The sequence below is a fragment of the Phaethon aethereus genome (genome assembly GCF_964289735.1).
Source record: "Phaethon aethereus genome assembly, chromosome: 3".
NCBI lineage: Eukaryota > Metazoa > Chordata > Aves > Phaethontiformes > Phaethontidae > Phaethon > Phaethon aethereus.
This window is the reverse complement of record NC_138576.1, coordinates 65,886,391-65,901,743: the sequence shown is the minus strand read 5'-3', so window position 1 is coordinate 65,901,743 and position 15,353 is coordinate 65,886,391. Positions and strand designations below refer to the sequence as shown.

The window sequence follows — 15,353 nt, the reverse complement described above, 5'->3', positions numbered from 1 at the left end:
AGTCAAACACTGGGTGGGAATTACAGAATTACTAATGCTGACTGTATGAAGACAGCTGAACTATAGCTACGTATGAAATTAGATACTTTGGTTCCTAGGCTTTCAGTACAGATTTTTTATTTTTTTATTTTTTAAATACAGATCTGAAGGAAGGGTTGCACTTACTGTTAAGAAGACGGAAGTCTATAAACGGGTAGGAGCCACGGCGCTCGGAGAGAACTCCTGTCTGACCTCTCACCCGTGCATCTCCTGCAAAACACAAAATCCCCAGAGATGTTAGATGGGGCAGCTGCCTTTCTCTGCTGTTTAGATCTAGACCTATTTTCTGTTCAAAGTGATGACGTTACACTCTTCCAGTGGGAAAAAATTAAGGTCCAAAAAATCATCTCCCATGACAACCCTGGGTAATTGGGTAAAGCAGTACAGCTGATCCTCTTATCAGAACAAAGGCACAAAACCTCCTCGTGTTTATCCTATTGAACAGCTTCTTGCCCAGTAAGTAAACTCTCACTGCTTCAGGAGTAGTCAAGAGGTCCATTTTTTTCCCCAGACAAGACCAGTTGGATTCTGACCGTCACGACATCACCCACAAATGTCTCAACCTGGGACTAGGCTCACAGTCCAACTGACCTCCAAATCTGTGGGACTGGTCTCAAAATCATGAGTTGATGAAAAAATCCCCAAAGAAAATACAATTTTTTAAAAAAGTTTTTTTTTGCTTGTTTGTTTGTTTGGCTGCTTTGTTGTTGTGTTGTTTTGTTTTCTGCTCTTTGAGCACTCTGGAAAATGTCAGCCTTCTCCTCAAAATACCAAAGCTGCTTTATGTAAGTGAAACCTGATGTTCTCAGATAAGCGTTATTCCAGAGGTTTAGGATGTATATTTAAATATCATAACGTGACAACACAATACTAAGGATTAGTATCACTCTGTAATTCATGTTGATTAGTACCTGACTTACCATGTAATATTGACGAAATAGGCAAAACTCATTTAAGGAGAAAAATGCTACTCAGGTTGACTGAGAGTTGCAAAACCTCTCCCCAAGTAGATAGAAAGTAGTGGGAAGCACATGTCATTTTTACATTTCCATAACCTTAAATATCTTGGACTATAATGTAATTGTTTCTTTACAGGCAAATAACAAGACCAAAATATTAAGAATTCTTAAATAAGATGAACTTTGGAATTTTAGGGGTTCAGGTTAGAGCACTCTAGTTCTTCACAACACCAACAATGCCAGCTCCTCCTCTACAGAAACACAGGCCATAGCACCGAAAGCATGCCCACTGCACTCTCGCAGCCAGCCCACACTGTAGGCCTCTCAAAGTTTGCCAATAAAATTACAAATTATTAGCTAGTTTGAACTGTGCTTCCTCTGGGATACGAATATAGCATCTGACTAACCTAAACAAAAACAATTCAAGAATTTGGCTGCTAGTGCTAGCTTCTACTGCTCGTGTTTAAAAACAAGAAAACATCTTGCAGCATAAAAGAAGGACCTACTTAGATGCTGTTATTTTTTTCTATCTATCTAATATTCACTTAAAATGTGCATACAATTATGTTTAAGGGAAGAAAGCCAAGTAGAACTATTAAGTTAAATATTTGAGGTAGAGAAAAACTTCCGTGCCCTCTAGGGGTCCTTAGAGGTACGAAAGACGGAGGAGCGTGCGCTCAAATTAAGAATATTTCAAAGACAGTCAGTTTTGATTATAAATCTAAATCTGTTTTCTCTCATCCTTACTTTCGCTTTGCTTTTTTGTTTCCAGAGACAGAACACGTGCTCCCTGTACTCAGCTCCCGCTTGCCAGCTGCCGGCTCTAAGGAGCCAGCCCCGAACAACCCAAGCTGCTGTTGACCCCACTCACCCCTCCCGAGGGGCAGGCACCTCTGCCTGCTCTTCAAAGGTATGGTAATAGCGTGGCTCTACCTTCATCGGCAGTTTAAAACCACGTGCCAGTGGTAGCAACGGAGGTGTGTAAACCCATCCTCCTGTGGAAGGGCAGAAGGGTGGAGCAAATAAGCGGGGAGTTTGTGAAACACCAAAGCAGGGTTCATCGGCACCCGGGAGTCAGAGCTCGTAACGCAGCACCCTGACTTCAAAGCACTGCTCTCCGCCACAGGTAGAGCCATCAGGCTGGCTGATTCGTGCAGCAAGGGTAAGAACGGCAAGCATATGGTTACACGTTATATAAACCCCCCCCAAATCAGACAGGCTTCAGCTCGTCACTAATACGAGCGTCAGCAAATCAAGAACGGGTGTAAATTCAGAGCATGCCTTGATTGAGGGTTTTGTTTTTCTGTATGCGCCAATGAATTAACAAGAAACTGCAAATAATCCCCTGCATTAACACACTGATAAACATGTCACTCCTGACTAAATCAACAGATACTTTAGGGGAAAAAAAAAAAAGAGAGAAATTCAAACTCCAAAAATCTGAATACACCTAAGACATATGATACTATAAACCCAGAAAGACTGATTTTCTTTCTGGACATGAATTAATGTATCTATCAGACCAAGAGAGGTACCACAGTACTAGAGAATAACAAAATCATACACAGTTACGTATCAAAAAAATTACCTAACTCCGACCTTAATAGTATGACCCCAAATTCTGAAGAAAAGGAAGAAAACACTAAAGGTAGGTAGAAAACTGGAACACACAAGAAAACACGATGTGAGCTTATGAAAAGTAGATTATACAAGATAAAACTCGATACTTAATTACCTCAAATAAAATAGCAAACTTGTAGACAAGAGGAGAAAATCAATACTGTGGTGCATTTCATGGACTTTGTTAAACGTGAAAGAGAAGGGAAGAGATAAGTATGAAAACTGAAGTTGGAAAAGACTAAAAGTAAGATGGTAACAAGGTGCACTGAAAGGAAACTTTTTTTGGGGAACAATTACTGCATGATCTTTAGAAGATTCAGATTGGGAATGGTCTTAAAATTGTTTTATTGATGATCTTGATGCAGAATGAGGAGAGCACTAGTGAGACTTGGTAACACAAAGCTGGGAGATACCAGATATCCACAGCTACAGGTATTCTAAATAAAGTTCACTGCTACTGTCACCTTCTCTGCCCCAGCTGCTCCATGGCCCAGCTACATGCAGCTTCCACTTTCATTTTACTGGTAGTCCAGCTTCCTCTCTTGGTGCTGCTGATGTCTCCTACAGAACTAAAGACTAGCCAACTCAGACATGCGTGTACGCTATTGAGGCAAGGTACTACCTTGCAAGGGAGGAATTTATGCCATTAGTCAAAGCATTTGGTAGAAGTTCATCTGAAATACTGTCTCTGAGAAAGCTGAATTCCTCCTGGAAAAAGTGGAGAGAAGGACCTCTAGGAAGATGATCAGGACACTAAAAAGCCATTTCATAAAAAGGAAAATCCCCCTGGAGGGGGGGGGATAAGCAGCAGAGTGGGAAAAGAACCATTTAGGTGATCAGAAGAACATCATTCTGAAAGAGGAGATGAAAACAATTGAAGCAGATGATGTCATGGGCTTTATACACACAGACGGATGACCGGAGACAGTTAAGGACTATGCAAGATGACCTATAAACTTGCTACCAGCTCTATGTTCTTCAAACTAAGAAAATGTGAATGAGTTTCACTTTACCAGCAAAGCTGAGGCCCTGAAGTCATGGCAAATTACAGATGATTCCAACTGGCTATTTGTGTCATTTTACATTTTTTACGGATATTAATAATTTGCGCTGTCTCTAGCACTATCGGAATCTATGTGCAGAATAAATCTGCATCTCTGCTGACTTAGTAAAAGCCACTAAAATCCTTATATTCGAGGATTATTAACTTTACCCTCAGGGAAGGCAAGTTTCTGATGAGTCAAAGATGTTATCAAGTAGCTCTACCTCATGAATCTGCTATTTCAAAATACTTCACCAGGTGCCACCTAGTCTCTTCCTCCATCATTAGAGAACGATTAGTTAGGAAGTGGTGGTGGGCTAAATCAGCCACACCTGCCTTCCTCCATTTTTTCTTGGCTCACTTATTTGGAAAACACTTATATTCCCCCCTATTACTTTTAATTAGCTCTAGGTATACTCAACAGAGATAGTAAAAATAGGGATTGCACCAGATGTACACCATACCACATGATTTCTAATTTCTGAGAGGAAAGGGCTGTTAATGCAACACAGCAGACCTTCTTTTTCGCTTTGACAGAGGATTTTGAGGGCGGCTTTCATCAGGCCACCAGGCCTTTACAACTCTTTGCCCCCCACCTTAAAATCAAGCTAAACAATTGTTCTGACAATTTATGCAATTAGCAGTTTTAGATAAATAATCCTTTTTGGAGCAAAAGGAAGGATTCTGTGGAAACAGGGCAGGAAATTTTGACAGCTCATTGTGTTCCCAAGCGAAACAAACAGGGTGAAGGGAAACGGCAAGGGTACAGGTTCTCCTTGGCTGCTTTGGGCTGAAGATGCAAGGCTGGAACATTTGCAGCCGCAAACACGAAGGGCTGCACTCTCTCCAGAGCCAAGTCGCCACAAGAGCTTCCAGCGGGGACATCAAACGGGAGCCACCACGGACTTGAATTTCACTTCGTCCTTGTTAAAACAAACAGTCAACACAACAAACCAAAGAAACCAGAGAAACCTACATTAGGTAACAGGAGCCTGTGAAGCACGTGATGTGACCGCCACGCACAACAGCTTACAGTCACGGAAAAATCAGACTGAGGGCAAGAACCACGGCAGTACTGCGGCCGTAGCGCCAGCGTGATTTCAAGATGGGCAGAAGGGTTAAGAAAAAAATGAGGCAGCTCTTAGCTGCCTGACACATCTGGAGGAAAGAACCATCTGCACCGAGGAAAACAGCTTCTCCAAGACTTGCCTGAAATGACGTGGGATTCAATTTCACTGAGCAAGCACAACAAATTAGGAGAGAAAACAGGGCCATAGCTGTGACAAAACAACAGAGCAGCTTCTTGCAGCAGAAGTTAGGACCAGCCACTAAATTACTGATTTTATTTAGTACACAGCTCCGTGTGGTAAGTCAGGAATACCACAGCAAATTCACAAGAGGCTACAAGTATTTATTCTAGTTAAGCTTTTCTACAATTTCCATCCAAAGAGTTCTTAAGCTGACTGCTTTAGGACACATACTGAAGTGGCTGAGTGCTTTCCATGGAAAACCGAGTGGCAGTAATAAGGCCTCTCATGGAGTCCATGGAGCCCTGAGATGAAGGAAGAGGAGTTGTTGATGTTTTAAGCATCATTCTGGTTTTGGTGGAAAGCTTTCTAAAAGAGGGAAATGTTGCTGTGTAAAAAGTAGCGCACTCAGATGAAAAGTCAGGTTAAAAACAAGTAACAAGAACAAGTACCGGAACTATTTCTGAAGACATCTAATGCTTGTTCATGGTGCTTTGTACTTGTTTGGATTATTTTCATTTTGTTGTCTTAGTGCCATAAAAATTTGCACTGTAAATTCTTGTCTGCAGAAAGCATTTTACGCAGATTTCCTCATGTGCGTAAGATTTTCAGTGAACAAAAGCATTTCCTCTGAGCAGACACAACGAGACTGACATTAAAGGTTAGAGAGACAGGATGAGCCTCATTTCCAGCAGGCGAAACTGGGGGAGCCACCTCAGTTCATCCATTTGTAAGGACTGAATTTTTAAACATGTAAATATTCCAAAACATGAGGTTTTCTGTGCCACACAATGCATGGTTCTGCTATTTCTGGTAACAGTCCTAACAGTAACAGAGATGAGGTCCTTAGCAGTAATTACATCCAATACATTCTGCAGTTTCACTTCAAACGCTCTGCAGAGGAAGATAACTGTTGGTACTCCCTTTTTGTAAAAAGGGGGGAAAATGATGGTGTAGAAAACGTCATTTGGTTTTGTAGGTGTTTTTTACACAGAAAATCTTTTCATTTCCCCTGCAGGGGTCCTACCCCATGAATGAGTGATTTTTGGGTTTTTTTTTTTACTTGAATTTCAACTCTTCAAAATTCCATCTCCAGACCAGCAACAGCTGCAGATGAAACATTTCACTCATCCTCTGTTTTCTTACAGAACTGTGTTTTGGAGTGAATGGTAATTTCTGCCCTTCTTTACTGACCAAAATCCATAGAGCTGTATCTTAATCTCTTAAACAGTATTACCGCCACTGCTTGTGCCGATCAGTAAAATGCAGGAAACAGAAGCTGGCAATCTGTTCATAAAACTCTCCCCAATGCTGAAAGTGTGCTGATAAGTTCGCTTTCGCACTGATGCATAGCCTATCTGGATAAACAGCCAGAGGAAGACCCTAGGATCCACAGACATGCCTTTAACAGCTGGTCCATTCTGAAGATCTAGTATAAAGGTAAATGAGTATTTTATAGACACTCTTGAAATCCTCCCTTAAACCATGAAAGACCACATCAGTTACTCTGGAGAAAAGATTTTGACCTGAAATATCTTGAGGCAAAGACATTACAACATGCAGACTTTGGAAAAATTGCTCGCAGAGAACTGAAATCCAAGAGGATGAGAAAACTGCCATAGAGAACCAGGTAACAACAATCATCAGAAATTCAGACACTGAGGCAGGACCCGTATTATCCTCTTCACAGACCTGTTTGCTCTTGCACGAGCAAATGCAGAGCCTGCAAAACTAAGCAGCTACCTCCAACTGAAAAAATGGTCAGAGCTGATTAGGCTAGACAATCCTTCTTGTGTTAAAGAAGGTAGCTTTCCAAAACGTCAACACATTACATTGCACTGGAAATGCTTTCAGTTGTTTCCGAGTTTGATAACGGGCTATGAATTATTGCCTTAAGGTCAGACGTATTTCACGTACTTGTAGGTGTAAGTCAGTGGAGAGGAGTAGGTGCCTCTACCCAGTGACTAACACTTAAAGAGACTGAGTTGCCTCTCAGGGTTGCACGTGTTGGACTTTGACTGCAGGCTGAATCTGAGACACCTCTGTTCCTAAATTAGGTGCCACAGATGTGAGCGCAGCATACCCTGGGAAGAATCTGAGACCTTACCTGTGAGGATCGTATTCAGACAGCCAAGACCACACCAAACCTCTTATCTCTAAGCATGATTTTCACTGTGATTATCTCTGTGACTGTTACTATTTATTTTGTAATAAATTCAATAGATGCATACACCTGCAGCTCACACCAATGTGGGCACACCCTCAAAACACATGCAGCGTATGCTCGTACTGTGTAGTATTACCTCACAGCTCAGTTAAATAGAAATCAGCACTTGTTACGCAATGGTTATTGGACTACTGTTCTCTATAAAAAGAAATAACTAGCTCCTTGATACTACTGTGTGATACTTACTTAACTATCAGTATTTTCTAGACAAAAATACAGAAGTTTATAAAAAAGTTTACATAAAGCGCTAAACCACAGGACACAAAGGCAGAAAGGGAGTATAAGAACATGGACAAATTCCATGGACTGACTCATGTACAAACTTTCATTTTGGAGACATGAGAAATTAGACACAGGAGTTTGCCGGCACGAATTTTTGCAAAGTTCAGCCAATGGCTTTCATATGCGGAAGAAAAGATAGACCAATGTTGGTATCCAGCAGGAAAGAATAGAGAGTTACTGAACTAAAAGCAGGAGACATGTCTTGGAAAAAGAATGCAATGAGAAAGCACAGAGACTTGTATCAATACAGTGTTTTAAGTGCAGAAGACAGAATTAATCTGTCACCACCTCCATACCTGAAAGGATCAGCTTAGACATCTTGACATTGGTAAATATTTTGCTTTAACTATATTGTAATGAGCTAGCATCTACTATCTAAGGGGCTGAACCCACTAGTAAAATGGTGAAAATGAAAACCCGGGAAAACAGGCACCTAGAAAGAGACGTGATTCTGCTTTTTTTTTTTTGCACAATCCATTTACAATTCCCATCCTTGCCTGCAGCTTGTGGTACTCACAAGTCCCAGCATATGACTGACAGCATCTTGAGAGTCTCACCGCTGCTGTGGTCCTGAACGGCAGCACTTTGGGTGACCTGAGGCTTATCATACCACCGCTGCTCAGCAGGGTTCAGGGTGGGAACAGAGGTCCAAGGATCGGGGGACCTTTGTTGGATCAGGACACCAGACTTGGAGTGGACAGGATCCTCTTAATAAATTGGATGTTACCATTATTAGTGCTAAGAACTACCTGTTTGTATTTTGAAGTTTTTATACTGCGTTACTGTTGGGGCTTTTAGTCTTTTCTGTCTCCAAATATTGATCACTGACTTTCCAGGGAAGGGGGATATTAATATAGATAGGGCACTGAACTATCCTGATAATTCTTGTCTTCCTAAATTATTAGATAGCTTGTAAATTACTTGCCATTAGAGGATGGGAGCTATGTTAGCAGAATCAGGTTCTTGCATTTCTACCCTTGCTATTGCTCTAGAGCCCTGCTGGGAAGTGGCAAAACTTACTGGTTTTCTCACATACAGAATGGAATCTAAAATAACACCTTAAAAACTAAAGCATACATCCTGAACTGTTAAAGAGCTGTAATAAAAGTAATAACAACAGCTACAGCATGATCTTAGCAACAGGTAGTAGGTTGCATTACCATGGCAACTTTGAAGATAATATCTTACTGTCATGCTACTCCCATGCCCTTCCCAAATAAATTACAGCACAAATAAAAACACATTATTAGCCATTTAAATCGTACTTTTTGGATTCTAGTCTTCTGCCAGACTCCCAACTACTAAAATAAACAAGTATTTAATAACAAACTTCTAAGACTTGTATGCTTCCAACTCCATATACACAAATTTGCCAAAATAGATTAAGTAATTTAATATAATGACTTTCATTTTGTGTAAAAGAAGCAGCACAAATAATCTGTGTTTTGCCTAAGACTAATGCCAAAAAGAGGTATACAGTTCAGATCTCTATGTGTAGTGCATTAAGTCAAGCTACTTCTATTGCCAGTGTCCAAAAGATACGAATTTCTTCACTTGTAGTTACACACAGACTCTAAGTTATCCAAACTACATATTATATGTTCTTAACTGTAATAATGTTCTAGACATAGCTGCTCTTTCAGAGACCCCTTTGCATTTGCCTATGTATTGCAACTTTAGACTGAATTCTCTCAAACACCTACATCTGATTCTATTACATGGACTTCTGATTTGAGCATTATCAATGCTTCCACTGTCAGAACACAACCAGACTCCTTGAATGCGCCAGTGAGGGTTTTACAGTTGAAGAATAGATTCCTTTTCTACAGAAAGTTGAGGTAACTGTCAAGCATTTATTCAAGCAAGTTTGCTTTACTGTTCTGCATTCTCATTTCTCACCCACCTAGAATATTTGTTAAGTGATCTTTTAAATTAATATTTATTTTTTATTCTATAATTTCTTCAAGAACATTGTTTGTGCGTACATGCATTTTATGAGTCACATCGATGAGTTACCTGAGCCACAAGGTATTCTCCTTTTCTGTTCAGGCACTATTATGTAGACAAGCAGCAACTGCTTGATACTACAAGCCATGTGTACCTAACATAGCCAATGATTAAAATTTGATATATTATATATAATTAATTTATGTAAAATAATAATTGATATAACTACATAAATATTAATAGAGAAATGTTGGTAATTCCAAAGTGGAATAGAACAAATGGAGCTTGTTTTTGGGAAATGTTCAATAATTTGAGATTAACATTTTTTATTTCTGAGAGAGAAAGAGAGGGCACTCTTCGAATTAAAACACAGGATGGCAATCATAAACTCTGAGCTCATTTCCTGGTTTCTTATGGAACAAATCGCCTGCTTTTCATGCCTCAGTTTTCCACTTCTGTGGTTTGTTTGTGTTGTGTAGACAGCAAGTTCTCTAATGCAGGGCCTCAGTGGTTCAACCGCATTTTCCACCTGCAGTCCTGGTCCTGGTTTCTGCATGGCCACAATGCAAACACTCCTTATCTCAGGTTTTCGTGCTAGCAACAGTTAAGTTAGACAGCCTTCAAAGACAATGAATGCAGAGAGTTTTACTCATGCCATCAAACCAAAATCTGCCTTCAGCTCCTAACGGGACACTTAGGAAAATTCCTGCCTATTTCCACAGCTTTGCCCATGAGATATCTACACCCTCCCATTCCAATGAAACTACAAAAGATAGACGTTCAAAACTGTAAGTGGTAATACAGCAATTGCCATGATAGCAACACATCGCGTACTTCTGAAACGCTTAACATCAGCCAAAACCTAAAGTCTGTCAATAGTTTTTACAGAATGGCAGTTTTGGCCGTGGAGGAGCCGAGTAGGAAAAGTACAAGGCCTTTGGGATTTGCTCCCTTCTTATTTTGTGCTGGAATTACATGGCTGCCATTCACCTCACACAAGAGGAGATTCGGTCTCTGCTGATTCAGCCTGCCTCCCCATGTCTATCACTTCTGTCTAAAGATCGTACGGTGCTTCCAAAACCCTTCGCGGTACTTAGTACAGAGACAACTTCAGAGGTGAGACACAATAAAGTAAATGAGTCTAATCTTGTGCATTAACCACAGGATGATCCTTCCTCATTAGTCTCTGCATGTTCTTCACCTCCTCTTTTCCAACTCCCCTCTGCACTGTACATATATAAAAATATATATATATATGTGTATATGCCTAACTTGGGTGTGACCCTTCTTCTTCCTCCCCTTCTCTTTGACTCCTTGGTAGTTCAGCCTCCCCTCTACTCACTGCCTTCTCCTGAGGCTGGAGTACTGTGTGGCTTTGTGCGAGCAAGCCTAGCAGTGTTGGCCACTTACTCCTTCCGATGGGGCTGCCCCAGGAGACTTCACAGCTGGGAGAGAGCAAGGAAAGGGGGAAGGAGGAGAAGGAAGTGCCGAGCGTTGGCTCAGCAGCACAAGAAGGTGCCTGTAGTATCTTGCAGGAGAAAACTCTCCTCACCACCTGAAGCTTTGGTCTGATTGAGAGCTTTATCTACACACAAGACTGCAGGAACAAATGTTTGAGATTAATGATTTGACTTTTGTTTGTATGTCATATACTGCAATAAATTCTTTTCTGTATTTAAAAGCAGTATCTATGGCAAATAGCTGTCAACCTTCTTTCTTATTGGTTTTAAATTTGGTTTAGTTTCCCTGTGGAATATACAAATGCCTCCATAACTCAGTGAATTATTGAACAGTAAGGTAAGAGAACTTTGTCCAAAATAAGCACAGGTAAGCTTAGTATTATTTGCCTATTCAAGATGAGTATTTCCTGAGCCAGCCCACATTTTATCATGCAATATTTCTTAATCAGAAAATATGATTTTTATTAAAAAAACATTTCTTACAAGAATGTTTTTCTGTTTAGAAAAAATAAAAATAGCATATGTAGATAATGTAACTATTTGGAGTGGAACCTTTTTCATTCTGATGCTAGATACAGGAATAAAGCTGCATAAAGTGGAAGCTAAGCTTGACTGTTCTACTTCTTGGAAAATGCTTTTCTCTTCCTGTTTTTTACACTGTATTTTTCCAACAACTGATTGGATCTTAAAAAAATCCAAAACACCCCAAAACACCAAATCCAGAATCCCAACCCAGATAGAATTTAGCAAATATGCTACCTCTTGAACTTAAACAGATCACTGATCTGGACCATCTTTGCTATTAAAATCTTCGCTTTTAAAATCTAAAACTTCAGAAAAGGGTGGCACAAGAGAAAATTCTGGATCAATCTCATGTTACTCAAACATTAGCCTACCCTCTGTGCCCTCTTCACTGTTATGGTTCAGTTGCATTAAATATTTACTGTCTAAAGTACAATTAAATAGCAGTTTACCTTCTTTGTTCACGGCACATTCTTAAGAGAGGTAGGCATGAGCTGGCTCAAAGAAAAATAATCAGCTACATATTTCTGTAATTACAAAACAGTTGATAAACACATCTAATTATCTGCTTGCCATTGGCAAAGACCGGTATTTCCCCAGAACCTGGTTTTGTGTTTCCTCTCCGCCGCGACGGCTGAGCCCTGCCCGGGACGCCAAGCAGCCGCAGGAGCAGCTGGCACTGGGGGTTCCTCCCCAGCAGACGTGCGGCAACCGCGGCTTCGCTCAGCCCGTCAGAGACGCAAGCTGCTGCCCGGCAGCCTCCGCCCGCCTTGTTCTGGTGAATATGGGGTTCTATTCCAGCTCCTTATTCCAGGAACTGCAAACCCTTGCTATCTGAAAGGACAAACAACTAGCGAGATAGGCAGAGAGGATTAAACACAGCTTACTGTAACCAGAGCCCCCTTCTACGATCCTTTACATCACCACCTTCTTCCCTCATCCCATGATTACGTACACCTGGCCTTGATTTCACTTTGATACTCACGTCAGGAATGGCAATGTCACATAAGGGACTTGCACCAAACACCACCCTTTGGGAGGAAAGGCTGGGCAGAAGCGGATCACGCATGGCCCCTTCCTGCGGAGGATGGACAAAGCAGAGGAGGGAAAGTGTTTTTCTCCCTCCTCCTACTCTGTACGTCCTTCTACAAGAAGTGGGGAAAAAACATGGTTTTCAGACAGTGAGCTACCCGCTGCTCAACCTTTACATCAATACATGTTTGTTTAATAATCTTCCAAAACCACCATGAGTGGACAGAAACATGAAGCAACATTGTAAAAATTGTACTACAAATTAATCTGCTAACTGGCCTAAGGCAGAAGTCCACATTCAAGAACCACTACGCTGGAGCTACACCTAGAAGCCAGGTCTGCAGTTCGGGCCCGTTGCTGGCGTAAACGTTGCCAAAGCTTTTTTCTCTTGTGTCAGTGCCCTGAACGCTACCGGGAGCCCTGCACAAGCACCCCACGCCCACGGGAGCCAGCGAGGCAGCTTCCCGGGGAGGCTGGTGGTCCGGAGTGTGCCGGCATCGTGCCCCTCCCAGAGGCCAAGACACCCCATAAGAACTTTCTTCCATGTCTTCCAACTACTTTGTCATTTAAGAAGCATCACTAGTAAACATGTTTAATTGTGCTATCTACATTCTAGCTGAAGTTAACTAAAAGCCCTGTGCATTTTGTCCCTGTTTTTTGTTAATGTTAAAAACCAACAAAACCAAACCAACACCAAAAATATGACTATTTCAAACAATTTTACATGAGAAATGCCAACTCACTGGCAGTGTATGCTGCAACACTGCTTTTCTCCACAGCTAGCGCTTGAAAACAGAAGCTGAGGCTTTTGTCTCCTGTGTTCTAACATGTTCTTAGGGGATTCAAATAATTGCTGAAGTCTTTCAGAAAGAGGAGGAAAACAGCAATCCAGAACTTCTAAGACAGCAAACAAACAGACTTTTTTGGGTGGAGGCAAAAAATACTGGAGATGTTTTTATAAACCCCAAAGGAATAATAAACTGTACAAACAATAATTTAATTTTGTTTTGTCTCAAAATTTACCTTTAAATTACAGCTTAGCAAGCCAAGAGTTCTGTCTTAGATATTCATTGAACAGATCCTTTTCTGCACAATCCAGCTCCTCAGTCTCCTCCTCACATAGTATTTTAAAGGAGAAAGAGCAAGACAGCGCTTCAATATTTGCTCTTTGCTCTTCACAAACCTCTGTAAATTCTAACAGAGAATAACTCTGGCAAAGACTTTTTTTGGCATGTGCATGTGAAGGCATATAAAAACTATTTCTCGATTCATCATACTCTTGTGCAATTCATATTAAGCAGAGATTTTGTTAATTTGTTTTCCTTTTTTGTTTGTTTGTTTGTTCTGGGAATTGCAGGACATAACACAGAAAAAGCAGTAAGAGTATTGTCTTTTTCCTCAAAATAGATCAGCTTGAATAAACATTGAGTATATCTTAAAGTAACATCCAGAAAAAAGTTGTGGGTTTCCTAGACTCTACCTTAACAGTATGTATATTCACTAGCTAATGATTATCAAAGAAAAATCAAGAACTATATGAAAACCAACCTTAACTGGTAAGACTACTTACAAATGATATATAATGCAAAGGTCCTGCAAATTAGATATTGAATTTATTACAGAAAAGCAATTCAGAAACTTTTTGCTAGAAAACTCACAAGAACTTTCTCTCCTCAAATATTTGTCTATTTGGCTCACCAAGCCTTTGAAACACCTTAATACTTGAAAATTTTAAAAAAGCCAAATTTTAAGTTGGTTCTACACTGAAGAAAAAGTCCATGAAGATTTGTAAGAATCAGCTCATCATTATCACACTACTGAAGAATGTCATAAAATTCTGTCTATAGTTGTAAAAGTGACTAATGTTTTGGAAAAGGCTCTAATACCAGATGTATATTACTGGGAAAAACACTGTGCTCAGTTAGTTCCCACACAAATGCAGCAAGGTAATGCACACTGTATTCATGGATATTCAAACACAGATTCTAAATCAACTACATGGAGAAAAACATTGATTAAAATTCTACCAGCAGACAGAAGTGTGCCTAACAAAGGACGTATATTCCAGTTCACCTTAAAGTAACCCTTCTGTTTTATTCCTCCCCAAAACCTAATTGCTGAGTAATTATCTCTCCAGAATGCAACAGAATCCACTGCAGCATGAAGGGATCATCAGAGAGAAAAATAAGTAACTTCTTCCAGCACCATCTTGTTTGTGTGGCAAGTATACTGCAGCTGTGAGATCATACTTCAGGTTTGCTATTTCAGTACGAGATGTTCCTATTCTCTCTGTTTTTATGAAATAAAGCTCAGCAAATGCTTTCTTCCTAAACCTAGGAAGAACAGTTTTTCCCAGATCTCAGGTATCAAGTACTGGTGCATTCAGTCCTTGCGTTGGCTCTTGCAGTTGCTCTGAGACCTACTGGCCCATCTCCAGGTGTCTCAGCAGCCTTGGATTCAGATGGCTGCTGGGCAGAGAGATCTCATGGGCACTAGGGCTGGTGGAAGTGGCTACAAGGGGTTACTCCCCACAAAGGAGTTGAACAGTCTGTCTTGCTTCTACACCCAAAAAGACAAATCTCACTTTTCCTGAACTGACTTTTCATTTGTATATAAAAGAGGAAAATAATTTCAACTCCATGGAAACAGGGATGGGGTTCCAGTCACCTTCCCATTACTTGATCTTCTCTCTGAGCTCATTCTCCTATTCCAGTAACAGACGCCATCCCTGGGGCTCCTGGAAAAGCAAACGTGTTGGTCTGGGGCGGTGTTGGGAGTAACAAGAAAGGGACGAGGTTGCCCTGAGCCCTCCATGGAAGGGGCAGCCCAGCCAGCGCTCCCCCAGTCCCCTGGCACAGGGGCAGCAGTCGCTGTTCCCAAAACTTTGTTTCAGATGTGTTGGGATGCTGCCGGCTCTGCAGATACTGCAGCATCGGTGAAAGAGACTGGGGTCAGTGAAAGAACAAAAGCTGCTGG

General features: G+C 40.9%; 1 protein-coding gene across 1 annotated transcript in view; it reads right to left on the bottom strand.

The window, feature by feature from the left end:
* Positions 1 to 15,353, bottom strand: part of PDE7B (phosphodiesterase 7B) — a 177,307-nt gene that overhangs the window by 35,894 nt on the left and 126,060 nt on the right. The window contains exon 3 of the mRNA XM_081998225.1: positions 166 to 249. Coding sequence (XP_081854351.1) covers positions 166 to 249 — 84 coding nt within the window. The remainder of the gene's footprint in view (positions 1 to 165; positions 250 to 15,353) is intronic.